The sequence below is a fragment of the Geotrypetes seraphini genome, chromosome 1 (genome assembly GCF_902459505.1).
Source record: "Geotrypetes seraphini chromosome 1, aGeoSer1.1, whole genome shotgun sequence".
Classification (NCBI taxonomy): Eukaryota; Metazoa; Chordata; class Amphibia; order Gymnophiona; family Dermophiidae; genus Geotrypetes; species Geotrypetes seraphini.
The window spans coordinates 486,166,099-486,183,304 of NC_047084.1; the positions used below are offsets into that span (position 1 = coordinate 486,166,099).

Consider the following 17,206-nt stretch of genomic DNA (forward strand, 5'->3'; position numbering starts at 1 on the left):
TATCCACAAATGCTCGCACACAGTCTAAGCTACAAAGTTCATAACCTGCAAGCCCTGATGTTAGGAACAGACCTGGATATTGTTGCTATCACAGAGACATGGTTCAATGACTCCCATGGATGGGATGTAAACATACCGGGATATAATCTTTTTAGGAAGGACAGATATGGTCAAAGAGGTGGAGAAGTAGCTCTCTATGTAAAGATCGATATCCAAACGACTGAAATGCAGGGGACCTGGGAAGAGGAAGAAGCAATAAGGATTGCTTTTGAAAAGACAAGATGAAATCTCTATTTATGTGGGTGTAGTCTACAGACCTCTGACTCAATTGCAGAAAATTGATAAAAATCTGATTGTGGATATCCAAAAGTTTGGAAAGAAAGAGGAGGTGCTGCTGTTGGGTGACTTCAGTCTGCCGGATGCAGACTGGAATGTTCCGTCTATGGAATTGGAAAGAAGTAGGGAGATTGTGGATGCCTTTCAAGAGACTCTGCTCAGACAAATGGTGATGAAGCCCACGAAGGAAAAAGCGATACTAGATCTGGTCTTCACAAATGGAGAGAGCATCTCTAATGTTCGAGTGGGTGCCCATTTGGGAAATAGCGATCATCAAACGGTTTGGTTTGATATAACAGCTAAAGTGGAGGGCGGCCACACAAAACTCAAAGTCCTAGATTTCAAATGTACGGACTTTAGTGAAATGGGAGCGTACCTGAAGAAAGAGCTGTTAGGATGGAAGGACATAAGGGAAGTGGAAAAACAGTGGTCTAAGCTGAAAGGAGCAAAAAAAATGGCTACTGACTTTATGTAAGGAAAATAAATAAAAATAATAGAAAAAGGAAACCAAAATGGTTCTCTAAACTTGTTGCGGAGAAAATAAAGGCAAAAGAGCTGGCATTCATGAAGTATAAAAATACACAAGAAAGGACTACCAGGTGAAACTGAAAGAAGCCAAGAGAGAGATATGTCATGCGAAAGAAGAAGAGCAAATGGCTAACTTACACACGAGAACAAAGTAGATACCATGCCGTTCATGGAAGAAAGTGTTTATGAATAACTTTAAAAATTGAAGGTGGACAAAACGATGGGACTGGACAGGATCCATCTCAGGATATTGAGGGATCTCAGAGAGGTTCTGATGGGTCCTATTAAAGATTTGTTCAACAAATCTTTGGAGACGGGAGTGGTTTCTGAGGATTGGAGAAGAGCGGATGTGGTCCCTATTCACAAAAGTGGTTGCAGAGATGAAGTGGGAAACTAAAGGCTGGTAAGCCTCACTTCGGTTATTGGAAAAAGAATGGAAGTGTTACTGAAAGAAAGGATAGTGAAATTCCTAGAATCAAATGGGTTACATGATCCGAGGCAACATGGTTTTACTAAAGGTAAATCATGCCAGATGAATCTGATTGAATTTTTTGATTGGATGACTAGAGAATTGGATCAAGGACATATACTAGATGTAATTTACTTAGATTTCAGCAAAGCCTTTGACACATTTCCTCATAGAAGGCTCTTGAACAAACTTGATTGGCTGAATTTAGGACCCAAAGTGCTGAACTGGATTAGAAACTAGTTGACGGACAGATGCCAGAGGGTGGTGATTAATGGAATTTGCTCGGAGGAGGGAAAGGTGAGTAGTGGAGTCTCTCAGGGATCGGTGCTGGGGCCGATCCTGTTCAATATATTTGTGAGCGACATTGCTGAAGGGTTAAAAGGAAAAGTTTTCCTTTTTGCGGATGATACCAAGATGTCTAACAGAATAGACACCGAAGAGGGAGTGGAAAACATGAAAAACGATCTGCAAAAGTTAGAAGAATTGTCTAATATCTGGCAACTAAAATTCAATGCAAAGAAGTGCAAAATAATGCATGTGGGGATTAGAAATCGGAAGGAGCCACATGTGCTGGGAGGTGAGAGGCTGATATGCATGGATGAGGAGAGAGATCTTGAGGTGATAGTGTCTGAAGATCTAAAGGTGAAGAAACAGTGTGACAAGGCAGTGTCTGTTGCCAGAAGGATGCTAGGCTGTATAGAGAGAGACGTGACCAGTAGAAGAGAGAAGGTGTTGATGCCCCCATACAGGTCGATGGTGAGGTCTCACTTGGAGTATTGTGTTCAATTTTGGAGACCGTATCTGGTAAAGGACATAAAAAGTCTTAAAACAGTCCAGAGGAAGGCAACAAAAATGGTAGGAGGTTTGCGCCAGAAGACGTATGAGGAGAGACTGGAAGCCCTGAATATGTATACCCTAGAGCATGGATGTCATAGTCCCTCCTCGAGGGCCGCAATCTAGTTTAGTTTTCATGATTTCCCCAATGAATATGCATGAAATCTATTAGCATACAATGAAAGCAGTGCATGCAAATAGATCTCATGCATATTCATTGGGGAAACCCTGAAAACCCGACTGAATTGCGGCCCTCGAGGAGGGACTTTGAGAGAAACTAAGGAGAGAGACAGAAAGACAGACAGACAGACAAAGCGGTCAAGGAGAAAGACAGAAAGAAAGAAAGAAAGACAGCAGTCAAGGAGAAAGACAGAAAGACAGACCGATAGCGGCCAAGGAGAGAGACAGAAAGAAAGAAAGACAGACAGATAGCGGCCAAGGAGAAAGAAAGAAAGACAGACAGACAGGGGGCCAGGGAGAGAGGCAGAAAGAAAGACAGATAGAGAAAGAAAGAAAGAAATGCCTAAGTCTACACATCTATTCTAGCACCCATTAATGTAAAGGGCTTAAATACTAGTACTATCAATAAGTATGGGAATACACGGTATAAAGAGCCAAATGAGTATCAAACCCAGAAGAAGACTGAGCAATGGCTTGATCCTGTACTCTCTACATGAACCTTGGATAGGTCGCACTGGAAGTGAAGAGAGTAAATTCCTTCCAAAGGCTGCCTTTGAATTACCATATTTTTTGCTCCATAAGACGCACCTGACCATAAGATGCACCCTAGATTTAGAGGAGGAAAACAAGAAAAAAAAATTCTAAACCAACTTCTCTCTGCCAGGCCCTGCACCCAACCCCACACTCCTTGCCAGGCTCTGCACACTTTCCCCCCTCTCCCTACCAGACTCTGTACCCTGTCCCCTGTCCCCCCTCTGGTAGTCTATTGGTAGGCCGGGACAGGGCGGGCAGGGACAGGGCACAGATGTCAAGGCAGATGACTTTTTAAAATATGCAATGTCACCTCAGTAACAACTATAGAAAAATAGACAAATATAGTGCAAAATATAGACAGCAGTTATAAATTCTCAAAACTGACACATTTTGATCACTAAATTGAAAATAAAATCATTTTTCCTACCTTTGTTGTCTGGTGATTTCATTCTTTCCTTCCTCAGGCCTAACAGTTGATCCTTCCGCCCTCCCTTCTATGTCCCCTTCAATGCCTTCCAGCCTTTGTCCTCTTCCTCCCCCCTCCCCCCGGTTGTCTGGTGATTTCTTTCTTTCTTTCTTTCTTTCCTTTCTCAGGCCCAACAATTGTCCCTTTCTCCCTCCTTCACTCCCTCCCTCCTATGTTCCCATCACTGCCTTCCAACCTTTGTCCTCTCCCTTCCTCAGGCCTAACAATTGTCCCTTCCTCCCTCCCTCCTATGTTCCCCTCACTGCCTTCCAGCCTTTGTCTTCCTCCCTCCCTCCTATGTTCCCCTCACAGCCTTCCAGCCTTTGTCCTCTCCCTCCTTCCTCAGGCCTAACAATTGTCCCTTCCTCCCTCCCTCCCTCCTATGTTCCCCTCACTGTCTTTCAGCCTTTGTCCTCCTCCCTCCCTCCTATGTTCCCCTCACTGTCTTCCAGCCTTTGTCCTCCTCCCTCCCTCCTATGTTCCCCTCACTGCTTTCTAGCCTTTGTCCTCCCTCCCTCCTATTTTCCCCTCACTGCCTTCTAGCCTTCGTCCTCTCCCCCTTCCTCAAGCCCAACAATTGTCCCTTCCTCCCTCCCTCCTATGTTCCCCTCACTGCCTTCCAGCCTTTGTCCTCTTTCCCTCTTCCCCCAAGCCTGCCCGCCCGCTTGCTGGATTTAATTACCTCCCGCTGCTGCCACTGTGAAGACACGTCGCCGAAGGGCGAGTGCTCCAGGCTGGACGAAGCAGCGGCGGCAGGGGGGGGGAGGGAGATGCCTGGCTCAGCAGTGGGTCGAACTCGTCAGCGTGGCACAGCAAGCCATGGCCTCGTTGAATCCCAAGAGCGAGGGACGAGCGGGGAGCCGGCACAGAATGAATTGCTGGGAAGGACCGGACCTTCTGTCCGATGTCAGAATTGACGTTGGAGGTAAGGCTTCTGGGCTGGCAGTGTGCAATCGCTGCACCCACTTAGCCTTTCCTTTCCTCTACTTGCGGCGGCAGGCGACGAGTAGCAGCAGCAGCGGTGGCAGGCAGCGCACGATAAACCCTGATCTAACTAAGGTAATGGGAGGGGGGTTGGTTGGTTTGGGTATTCGCTCCATAGGACACACCCTTTTTTCCACCCACTTTTTTTGGGGAAAAAGTGCATCTTATAGAGCAAAAAATACGGTATTTTATTTTCAAAACCAGGGGGCTTCCAGTGTTGGTGTTTGAAGCTTATCTTTACAGTTATGCCATGACCTGGTTTGATATATACAATAAATATGGGACTAATACTTTTACATTATTAGTCCTTAATTAGCATGATTGCCTCAAGTAGATCTATGAATATAATTTTAAAAAAATGTTGAAGAAGCTGACTGAGTTAGCTTTGGTCTTGATGATTGTTCTTTCATTTTCATTTCAGCTCCTACCAGGTTGTTGTGCTGCTCTGGGACTCACAGAATATGTTTATGTGCGACTCTTTGACAGACATATCCTTCTTCAGCAACGTCCCCAAATTTGTGGGATATTTGGCAGCAGAATTCCAGCCTGAAGATGTGACTGATAACATGGAGTTCTCTCTTGGCGACAGGCAGTACTACGGGGCATTTTACAATGCTCCCTTGAGACAAGGAAAAGATTACTGTGTGATACTGAGAATTGTAAGCGAGTGGGACAAGGTAAAATGGTTACTTTTCTGAAGTGGGGTTTTTTTTTCCCAGAAAAGGGAGATTCCCATATTCACAATCTTCACAATCACTTTAATCCTCTTCTATCGAGGGGAAGGTAAGAAAGGTAACACCACACACGGTGGAGAAAAAAGACCTCACTTCTTCTATGAGGAGCTTAAACTGGCAGCCAAAGCTGAAAGCCAGTAAACCTACTAGTCATCATCAGTCAGAAAAAAAAAATCCACCTGTGTGTGTGTACATATAGCAAAACTCTTCCCAACGATAGGAAGACAGCACCTGGCAAAGGCAAATATAGGTCAAAAGATGTAGATATAAGTTCATAAATGTGGACAAAAATCATCAAAAACAAAAGCAGTCCAAAAAACAAAGTGACAGTTTCTGAAATACAGCAAAATAAAGTACGCCAAACAGTCACTCTTGCATGTCCACAGCTGCAACAAAAAGCAATAACAATTTCAGAAATGCAGCAAAATTAAAAAAAAACCCAGACACTCTTAAATCTCCAAAGCTGCAACTGCTGATGAATTATCCCAAGCAGATAGCAAGCTTTAAACAAAAGTCACTTATCTTGGAAGTCTTCCACCATGAGTTAACTGCTACTTACTCCATTTTCAAAATCCTTTTGGAATCAACAGTCACAAGTCCACAAATACAAAATATCAGCAATCCCAATGGGAGAGACCCCCTTTTGCTTTTGCTAAAAGCGCCATCAGGGACATTAGCACAACATCTCACTCCATAGGGCAGCCATTTGTTGGAGTGAGATGTTGTGCCAACGCCCCATTGGAATTACTGATATTTTGTATTTGTGGACTTGTGACAATTGATTCCAAAGGAATCTGCTTTTGTTTTTTGATGATTTTTGTCCACGTTTTTGAACCTTCCCCTCGATAGAAGAGGATTAAAGTGATTGTGAAGATTGTAGTATTGTTTTTCCTGCCTAGTGTTAATTGAGATTCCCATATCCCTAATAAGTCTCTTAGCCCTGCTGTGGGAAACAGAGCTTCCAGTATCGGCTGGAATAAAGGGTTTTGTTTTTTTTTACTAAGCCACGCTAGCCATTTTATCGTGCACTAAATTGGCTAGTGCACCTTAGTAAAAGAGGGGGATCTTTTCCAGATAAGCCCCGCCAAAAAGTTAACCCCCGCCACCCAAAAAGATTATAAAAAAGAGGCGCCCCCCTGTAGGAGCCCTTAAAAAAAATGGTCGACAGTTTATCCTATTTTTTATAATGTTAAGTTTCATATCCTCTTTTTTATAATCTTTTTTGGGTGCTCCGACGGGGGGTCGTGGGGGGAACCCCCCACTTTACTTTATACACATCGCGCCACGTTGTGGGGGCATTGTGCTGAGAACTTCACTGGTTAAGGTTGCGTGCGCTGGCAAAAGGTGGCAGGGCTTAACTTTCGACGCGGGCACTTTTTCCATTAGTGGCGGGGCTTATCTGGAAAAGATCCAAAGAGGGGGTAAGTATAGCAGAGGTGTGCGTAGTATATATTTATTTATTTGATTTTATAGCCCATCCTCCCAAAAAAGCCCAGAATGGGTTACAAGTTTACATACATAGTATGAATGAGAGTAGAATGAGAACAGATTTCTTGCAGTCGTAGGACAATTATCATACATAGAAAGATAAATCTGACATGAGTGTTTCAATTATTTACAATTGCACATTGGTTTTAACTATTATTCTCAAGGTAAAATAGGTGTTGGGCTATTACTGTAAATGGAACAGTTTTAGCAATATCTCACAAATAACAGGAATTTGCTCGTGGGTTGGGATATATGGGGGAGGGGGTGTCTGTAAGTTACATGCATGACATTGGCAATGCTCAAGTATATGCCCCCCTTGTAAATATGTGCTTTGTTAAGTTTGTGTTTGCAGAAGTTTGTAGGTGCCCTTCTGGCACAGACACAGGTAGGTAAGTGTTAGTATTCCTTACATTTACACATATCAGGGATTCATCTTGTAGGAGGCTGCATGGAGGTCATTCTACGAAAATGTTCTCTCCTATGCCAGTAGATGTGATAACAAAGGATAGAATAAATATTCAAGAATCATGATTATTAGCTGTGTGAAGCTATTTTTTTTGTGCGTGTATCTTCCTGGGTCTCATTGTGAAATGGGGCTGTAGATTAATCAGGAGTGGGGGAAAGTTGTTTAAGGCCCTTGGGATTTACTGTCTTGGATTTCAGATGTATTCATCACACTGGTATTCTGCACAAAATTTTGCTGTTAACAAAAATCGTTACTTGAGCAGTCTAGCGAAAACAGAACCTTGTTTCATTTGCACATTCTTCAGTCTTCCAAGTGGTTTCCCTCCCCTTGCATTTGCAGTGCCTGCCTCCTGTGTCTCTTAGGACACTCCTTGGTATCTATTTTCCAATGATTCTGCTTCACTGCTTAGCAGGACAGAATCCTGCTTTTCTGTGCCTGTTTGGAATTGAATCTTGCTGTTCTTCCCAAGACAAGGTGTATACAGTATACATAGTACACTTCTCCCTCCATATTCGTAGTTTCAGCATTCACGGTTTCGATTATTCACGTTTTTTTGGCTCCTCCCACCAAATTACATCAGCTTGCATAGAGAAATTGCTGATTCAAAGTGTTTACAGAGAAAATCGCTAATTCCCGAAACTTTCTTCACCGTGTGTTGCCTCTCATTCAGGAACAGGCTAGGTCTCCCACCATGTTATTCACGGTTTCACCATATTCACAATGGTTTTTAATAGAAAACAGCGAATAACATATGAAAAATTTATTCACGTTTTTCTGTATTTACGGTTCTGTTAATCCCCTATCACAGTGAATACGGAGGAAAAAGTGTAAACTGTTGTGGTATTCCAGATCCTTTGGCAATCCAGAAATGGAACTTACTAAAGATCAAATACAAAGATAAGAAGCTTTGCTTCCTGCGAGTCAGAGCAATCTTTTACTTCACTGGGAAACTTTCACTCGTCCCCATTTCTCAGCCTTAGGATTTTAAAGAAATTAAAAATGAAGCTTTAGACCTGCTTCCCCCTCCTTAAATCTTCTAGAAAGGGGAGGATCTGTACACCCCTGTCTTATTTTTCCAGCTACTCCTATGGTTGCCTTTGTAGAATTTCCAATGACTGGCATTGTTTCATTTGAGTACGATTGAAATAAATCTTACTGTGCTTACTGTAACATTATCATTCGGTATGCTACAGAAAGTGAGAGAAAAACTTCTCTTTTCCTCTTGCTTACATGGAGAACATTAGGGGGTCTTTATATTAATTATAACACTATCCATTTTTGCAGACTAGCAAAGGGGTGAGCTTACAAATAGATCATACTGACTCCTTATTACACCAAAATATGTGGTGTTCAAAGCAGATACAGTATATTCTTTAGTGATGAATGTAAAGGATCCCTATATAACCATAAAGACTGCTTATAATAAGTGGCAGCAGAAAAGTATAGCCAAAATTCAGCATGTGGGTAGGAAGTAGAACTACTACTACTATTTATCACTTCTAGAGCGCTGAAATGCATACATAGTGCTGTACATTTTGACATTTAATATCTTTAAATATCAGTCTGACAACAGTTGGAGGCAAAGATGGTAAAGGGTGGGGTGGGGGTAGGGTTCAACCTGAGCTATCATTGAGAGGTTATTTTACCACAAGTTGTGCTGTCTTAGCACAGGGTCCCATTTTATGCAATGTAGTCCATGTTGATAACTTCCCCCCCTAAAACTAGTACTGTGAGTCAAGTTTCAAGTTTTATTAAGGTTTGTTGTACACGCAATGTCTAATACTTCAATGCGTAGAACATTTTAAAAATAAGGGACAAAACAGAACAGTTTTAGACAATTAAATACAAAATATATACGTACTAATAAATAACTGGTACAAAAGGTGAGGGGATGAACTACAATCTTTAAAGAAAGAGAAGAAACATTTAGGGAAAAACACATATGGTGGGTAACACAAAAGAAAAAAGTCTGTTAAATATTTATGCTTTCCAACCCATGGGAAGTTGGAAAGAATTAAAGAAAAGGGGTTGAGATTGTCTGTCTGTCTGTCCACCTATCTGTCAGTGTAATTCTCCAAATATGTAATGGAATGTAATAAAATTTGGCATGTGGGAAAAGAATAGTAAAAAGACAAATTATGTTAAAAACTGGCCAAATTGGATTGGGTGTTCTGAAAAAAAATAAGCTTTCCCTGCCCAAAAGCAAACAAGTATACAAACAAATGGCCCATTGCATTTCAGTGGGAGGAGTTCCAGCTTCAGTGGCATAGAAATGTATACAGTAAGACATAGTAGTTAGGAAATTGCTCCTTTCAATCTGCCTCTCCCTGTTCTCTACTTTCCTAACACCCCTAAATTGCCACTACCCTTAAAACGATTGCTCCGCACAAACTGCAGCACCACCACAAAAACTATGTAATGTAATTTATTTATTTCTTATATACCGCTACATCCGTTAGGTTCTAAGCGGTTTGAAGAAAATATACATTAAGATTATAAATGAGAAGTAAGAAGGTACTTAAAAAATTCCCTTACTGTCCCCGAAGGCTCACAATCTAACTAAAGTACCTGGAAATTAATAAAGAAGAGAAAATAAAGATGGTTGAAAAAAGAAAAATTCTATGTGAATTTATAGGATGGAAATTAAACTGACAATGAAGAACTGTATGAAAAATACATATGGAATGAAAGGGTCAATTGCCTTGTGACCCTGCAAACTGCCCCACCAAGCCAGGAAAGCATTTTAGCAAGCACATTTTTTTATTGCAAATACTGTAATTCTAAGGATCAGAATATGCAACTTTTAGTTAAGCAAATTATATTTTAATTTGAATAAATTATATGTATTAGGCAAAAAAATCTCCCTCAACTGTTTTTATATCTGTTTTCATTTTTTTAAAATTATGAGATCCAAGACTCTAGGCGGGCCTCCTAATTGACTTTGACCAGTCCCAGGCTTCTGTCAGTCTTTGAAAGGCCTGCATGCAAAGACTAAACACATACAAATGTATGCATACACATACCTACTAGCTGATACACAAACACAAAACATAAACATAAAATCAGAGATACACATGTACAGACAAAACAGAGATGTGTGCAAAGATATACATGTAGAGGATTTTAAAAAATTCCATGAGCCAGACACATAACACACACATAAGATTGTAAAGAATTTCATGAGCTCAGTATCGTACTCCATGCTGCTGTGTTTTCCTTTGCTTTCTCTGTCACTCTCTCTTACTCTATTTTGAATATACTAATTTCCCTTCATTCTATGTATCCCTTACAAGAAGAATCTGTTTCCTTATTGTGTAGTGCATTCCTTGAGCATAACAAGGTGTGTCCTGAGATAGGACAAACAAGCAATTGCATGCAGTGTGACTTTCCTACTTTCCCTTGAGTCCTTGCTTCAGCATTTTGATGTTGATTGCTGGGTCATAAGGGCAGCTCATGATCCGCAGTTGTGCTTTCATGACTCAATATGAATGTCATAAAAAAGACACATGATCTTCTTTATTAAACTTTGCTCTGTAACTTCTCAGGAGCAATGCTGAATTGCTATGGTTGCCCTGATGGTGGAGCAGCAACACTTGTAATGCTAGAAGAGATGCACAAAGTGAAGGCTGCCTATGTTAAGAAAGATCCGACATCTTTTTCATCAACAACATTTTACCATATTGGTACAGGCTATTGTACTTGCATAGTTAGATTATGCAAATTCTCTTTTCATTAGTCTTAGTAAAAGCAATCTGAAAAGGTTACAACTTATACAAAATACAGCGACCAAATTGATCTTTAGGAAAAGAAAATATTACATTTCTCCCCTTTTGAGGACTCTTTACTGGCTTCCGGTTTATTTGAAGATTCAGTTTCAATGTGCTAATATTATATTCAAAATTGTTCATTTGGGTTTTTTCTCTGTTGGTCTCCGTTTCTTTTAATTCCCTACGGTCGTTACACTCAAGAACTTCTCAAAGATATAAACTTGTTTTCCCCTCTTTTAAAGGAATTAAAACATTAAGCTATATTTCTTGTTCCTTTATAAAAATTTGGAATGATCTACCCTCTGAAATTAGAATCTTACCCTCTCTTCATAATTTTTGTAAATCCTTAAAAACGCTGCTGTTTCAGAAATAATTGTTAGATTCTCCCAATTTACATTGAAGATTCTAATAATGTTCTAATTTCGGTATATCTTAACTTAATGATCTTGTTTTATGTGGGCCAGTTGGAGCCTTAGGCCCCTCCCTGGTGTATCCCAGAATGCACTGGGAAGGGGAAGGCCCACCATTTTGGAAGAGGCGGGCCTACCAGCAGGAGGGAGTGGGCATCCCTCTTGATGGCCATCATCTAAAGATATGGGGGGGTCAGGAAGTATCAGGGGGGATGTTGAGGTGTAGGGGAGTGTCGGGGTATTTTGGGAAATGTTGGGTTAGTGTCTAGGGGTGTGTTGGGGAGTGAGGATGGGTGTTGGGGAGTGTTGGGTGGGTGTTGGGAAATGTAGAATGTCGGATGGGTGTTGCAGTGTGTCTAGGGTTAGGGGGATTGACGGGGCTGGGGTCAGGAGATAGTGGACATCCCTCCTGGCAATTGGATGCGGGGCGGGATGTCAGGAGTGTCAGGGGTTCAGGGGACTGATGGCGTTGGCAGCAGGAAGGAGCGGGCATCCCTCTTTCAACGGACAGTGTCAGGGGGTTTGGGGTTGCATTGGGTAGGCGCCTACCAACTAGAGCAAGACAGAGAATGACACGGGGACAGAATTTGTCCCCATCCCTACGGATAACAATAGGAAACCATCTCATGTCATTCTTTAGTGACTATCTCAACCTCAGTCCTTCTACACTAGCATTATTCAGTGCAAGGCTTGAGGGTCAGTGCCTGGGCCCATTCATACTCTGATTGTTATTTGAGCCAAGTATAGGATAATGAAGCCATTGTGACATCACTGATGAGGCTGGCTTATAGGCATTGATGGAATGAGGCATTATGACATCACAATCTCAGCTCTGGAATGTTGCTACTCTTTGGGTTTCTGCCAGGGACTTGGGACCTGGGTTGGCTTCTGTTGGAAACAGGATACTGGGCTTGATGGAGCTTCGGTCAGTCCCAGTATGGCAACGCTTATGGTCTCATGTTCTAACCATCCGGTGTCATTCTTTAGTGTCTATCTCAACCTCAGTCCTTCTACACCAGCATTCTTCAATGCAAGGCTTGAAGGTCAGAGGCTGTGCCATTTCATACTCTGATTCTTATCTCTCTTCTTAAAGGATGACATGTGTCATTCTCTAAGCACCTAGCATCCAATTAAGTACAATTTACATGAATTATGAGATGCTAATTGTCAATTATCAGGGTTTATTAAACAATTAAGTTAGGTGTCTACATCAGCTAAATGCACAGATGTAGGTGCCTAACTTTAGGCAGACTATATAGAATTTGCCTTTTAGTGTGCGCTAATCCTGCATTAACCACTTAGGGGTCAATACTCAGCCAGCGGCACTCAACATCTTGACTGCTGCTATCATCATTCCTGGTAATTCAGTGCCGGGCTATGTCTGGGATTTCAGCATTGAATTTCCAAGTTTGTGGTGCTGGCTAATGCACAGCTGGTTAAATGCAATACTCGGCACTTAACTGGCTTTGGGTTACCATATAAAGATAGGACAGACTATGCAAATTATCCAACTGCTGACGCTGCCTCCTAATGCTCTCAGAATAGCTGGTTTTGAGCTCGGTGCTAACTGGTCATTTTCAGTGGCACTAACCAGTTAAGTGCCGCTGAAAATGAACAACCCCGAACAGGCAATTTAACTGTCCAGGAGCCGTTCCTGACCAATTAAATTGCTTTGAATATCGACCTATTAGCTTTGAATATCGACCTGCCCCCTCTTCTTCTTCTTTCCTGCCCCCTCTTCTTCTTCTTTAGATTATGAAAAAGATTAAATATTGTAACTATTCCCTCCCGTTTTCTTTCCTCCCTTATGTATCATGTCAGTCTGTTTTGTCTGTTTGTATTAGAACCCAACTTATTGTAATACTTCTAAAATTCTATTTATTTTAAATAAATTGTTCATCGCTTAGTTTGTAATAAGCGATCAATCAAATATTAATAAACTTGGAAACTTGGAATAGTTCCCTTAGAGTGAATGCATTTTTGCTATTAAATTAGATATATGTGAAATTAGCATACATCTTTTTTCTGTTTTTCAAATGTGATTTCCCCCCCCCCTTTTTTTTACAGTGTAATTATGTATGGTGAATTTGAAGTGATCTTGATTTAGTCTTCTTTTCCTGTACAGGTCAGAGCACAGTCTTGTGTGAGTTGGGCACAAATCAAAGGTGCGTGTGTGATTATCAGAATGAGCTCTGTCTGATGACATTACTGTGGGTACATTGTACAGCAGGTATTGTTTTGTTTGATATACATCATGGACCAGAGAGGAACTATCACTCGGAGAATGAGTGAAACATTTGTTGTGAATACTTTTGTTTGGCCCAGTGTATCTATACAGTACATTTGATGCCAGTACCAAATCTTTTTTTTTTTTTTTGTTCAGCTCTTATATGCATTTGACATTTAGGGTGGGGTGGAAGATGTTTGGAACGACAGGTGTCAGATGCCCTGTGTGCATTCCGTAAGCAAGTCCCCAGGAGGCCAGTCTGCAGTCAGGCACAGCTGTGGCAGCTACCAGGGCACAAGAGCAGTCAGAATTAGCAACTTGCAGTGTCTGATGTGAGAAATGTTTGGCTTATTCATCACAGATGAATTCCCACTTGCATCTAGACCAAAGTCTAATGTTTCATGTCTGGGAGAAGTAGAATCAGTCTGTGTATCTGTCATCTGCATACTGTACCAGGTGTTTTCTTGTAACAAAGCAGCTGAATAAGAAGTGTCTGGAACTGTGGCCCTAATTCATATAGTCCTTGTTTCTTCTATAATTTCTTGCCACTACCTTTCCAGTGTAGCTCTAGGTCAGTGGGAGACAATTTCACAATGACTTATAACACAGGCTCTTAGCTGCCATGTCACCTTCACGAGATTGGGACACACTAAAAATGTATCTGTGTAATCCACTTTTTGCAGTCTACCCTAAAGCAGCAAAGGGGACACCTTTTAAACTAAGATTCTGTGCCATTAATCCTCTGAAAAAAAAAAAAAAAAAAAGCAAAGAAGCGAGCAATATCAATGGAGTGGAGGAGTAGCTTAATGGATAGAGGAGTGATTCCCAAACTGGGTTCCACAAGAAATTAGATTGTGGAATCTGTTTGTATGAATATACATAAACTGAGAGTTCCTCGGTGTATGAAAAAATATTTTAGGGGCTCCACCATAATTAATGTCTGAGTCATCGTTGATATCTTGTATTTCAGTTTCTATGTCACTCTGATGGCTGTAAGCAGAGCCTGACTTTCCAAGGTTCCAATTCAGACTTTTACCTTCAACTGTTTCTGATCTGTGGTCTCTTGTTTCATTTGTTGAGGTCGATCTGTGTTACCAAGGTGTGGTATTCTGCTGGTGTGTAGTTTCTATGTAGAGATCTATAACTGTCCCCTTGGTTCTATTTTCTCACTGGATGATGGATTGGTGTTTTAGGGTCCAGTGTAATATTTACAGTACTGCCTTTTCATAGATAAGGTTGTCGCTCTTTGAGTCTGGGGTGTTAGTACTGTTATAGTATGGTAAGGTTCTAAATATGGGGCTCCTTTTATCAAGCCGCGCTAGCGGTTTAACACACGTAATAGCGTGCGTTAAACCGTCGGCCGCACTAGCTGCTACCGCCTCCTCTTGAGCAGGTGGTAGTTTTTGGCCAGCGCGGGGGTTAGAGCGTGATGAAACGTTGCGCGTGTTAACCCCGCTAGCGCGGCTTGATAAAAAGAGCCCATGGTTTTTGTACAAGTTTGTGAATAGTGTTTTGCCGTGGAGGGATTGTTTATTGGCCTTACTAAGAGGACATCAAAACTTTAATATAGTTTTAGTTTGTTATAATATTGGATGGGGTTTTAGAAGATTTTTGCAGGATCTGATGTGTGTTGAGATGGTTGTCATTATAAGACTTATGTCTGACAGGTTTAAATTAAGAAACACTGGAGCTCATTTTCAAAAGAGAAAAACATCCCAAAATGGCATTTGGGCCTTTTTTTTATTTCAGTCTCAGCTCTCCCTCTGACGTCACTTCCTGGTCCTGCAACCAGGAAGTGATATCAGACCCAGAGCCAAAGACAGCGCAAATAGCAGCTAAGAGATACTTTGCACTGACAAAGTTTTGAAGAGGTGGGTGGGCAGTGAGGAGAGGTGACGGTGCCCCTGCCAAGACGGCGCTCAGGGCAGTCTTTTCTCCCCCTCCCCACTTTCCTAAGCCACTGACACTGTAAACAAACACATAAGAACATAAGAAGCGCCATCTCCGGATCAGACCTTCGGTCCATCAAGTCCGGCGATCCGCACACGCGGAGGCCCTGCTAGGTATACACCTGGCTTATTTTATAGCCACACCACAAAAAAGTATTCCAATAAATGCTCACTACTATGGAGAAGTACAGTCTAGAGATAAGTAGATGTAGTTATTTGGAGAAAAGACCTCAGTTTCCTCATCAAGAGGTCTCTATGTCTGCCGTACACAACTTAAAGCAGCATAGGAGAAAACATCCCGGGTCAGAAAAACTCCACTACATACTACTAGAAAAACGACTATTAGTTAGAATCAAAAGGACTAGTAGTAAGAAAAAAACTTATCTCTTAAAGTCACGATTCTCCAGGTGAGACAAGAATCCAGTTAGATAACATAGGATTATCATATTAATTTTCATCCATTAAGACTCCCGACAGGCCCTGTTTCGCTATTGCTGCATCAGGGGAAGTCTCTAGAACTAAAAATCAAATAAACATGTAAGTATAATTCCATTCATTTCAGTGTTGTTAAAAAAAGGAAGGAATAACATCTTATTACTTACATGTAACATAAGCTACCGCTCTACAGATTCTATAAAACAGAATGGCGGCTCGGCGTTGTGGGCAGGATTTAAAAAGAAGGCAAAAACTCAGGTTTAACCAATCATGATTAAGGAGGCGGAACAAGTTCAAAAAAAGGCGCGCCATTCAATTTTGGCATTTAACCCTGTAGGAATGATAGATTTTAATCTAAACACCCATTTTTGTTCCCGCTGTCGCAACAGTGTCTTAAAGTCACCCCCTTTCTTGGATGGGACCAACTGTTCAATGACCCAACATCGCATATCCATAAAGGAATGATTGGTGTCTAAGCAATGTTGCACCATAGGAGCTTCTAGTTTTCTATTGTTCAGGCAAGATCTATGCTCAATTATTCGTGTTTTGAACAATCGGGACGTTTGTCCTATATAGAGTTTTTTGCAAGGACACTGGATTGCATAAATAACCCCCCTAGATTCACACGAGGTAGATGTTTTTAATTTATAAATTCTCTGATCTACTGGATTAGTAAAGTTGTCAACCACTCTCTGTGTGAAGCAGAACTTCCTGATATTAGTCCTGAACTTGCCCCCCCTTAGCTTCATTTCATGTCCTCTTGTCCGTGTCAAATTGGACAATGTAAATAGTTTTTTCTGCTCTATTTTGTCGATTCCTTTCAGTATTTTGAAGGTTTCAATCATATCCCCACGCAGTCTCCTTTTCTCAAGGGAGAACAATCCCAGTGTTTTAAGTCGATCCTCATATTCCAGTTTCTCCATACCCTTCACTAGTTTAGTTGCTCGTCTCTGCACCCTCTCCAGCAGTTTTATATCCTTCTTTAAGTAGGGAGACCAATGTTGGACGCAGTATTCCAAGTGGGGTCTGACCATTGCCCTATAAAGCGGCATTATAACTTTCTCCGATCTACTCGAGATTCCTTTCTTTATCATGCCCAACATTCTATTTGCCTTATTTGCCGCTGCCGCGCATTGTGCCGACGGCTTCAGGGTCCTATCTATCAGTACACCCAGATCCCTTTCTTGTTCACTTTTTCCCAGAGTTGCACCTGACATTCTGTACTCGTATTCCTTATTTTTACTGCCTAAATGCATTACCTTGCATTTCTCCACGTTGAACTTCATCTGCCATTTCTCCGCCCATTTTTCTAACCGACACAAATTGCTCTGGAGTTCCTCACTGTCCTCCTGCGATCTGATTGCCCGGCAGAGTTTTGTGTCATCTGCAAACTTGATGA

General features: G+C 41.5%; 1 protein-coding gene across 14 annotated transcripts in view; it reads left to right on the forward strand.

The window, feature by feature from the left end:
• SUSD1 (sushi domain containing 1) overlaps positions 1-17,206 on the forward strand; it is a 236,561-nt gene that overhangs the window by 136,412 nt on the left and 82,943 nt on the right. For 13 of the 14 annotated variants that reach the window (XM_033926260.1, XM_033926156.1, XM_033926166.1 and 10 more), the window contains 2 exons: positions 4,753-5,008; positions 13,322-13,361. In XM_033926260.1, coding sequence (XP_033782151.1) covers positions 4,753-5,008; positions 13,322-13,361 — 296 coding nt within the window. The remainder of the gene's footprint in view (positions 1-4,752; positions 5,009-13,321; positions 13,362-17,206) is intronic. The other variant, XM_033926222.1, reaches the window with a different exon arrangement.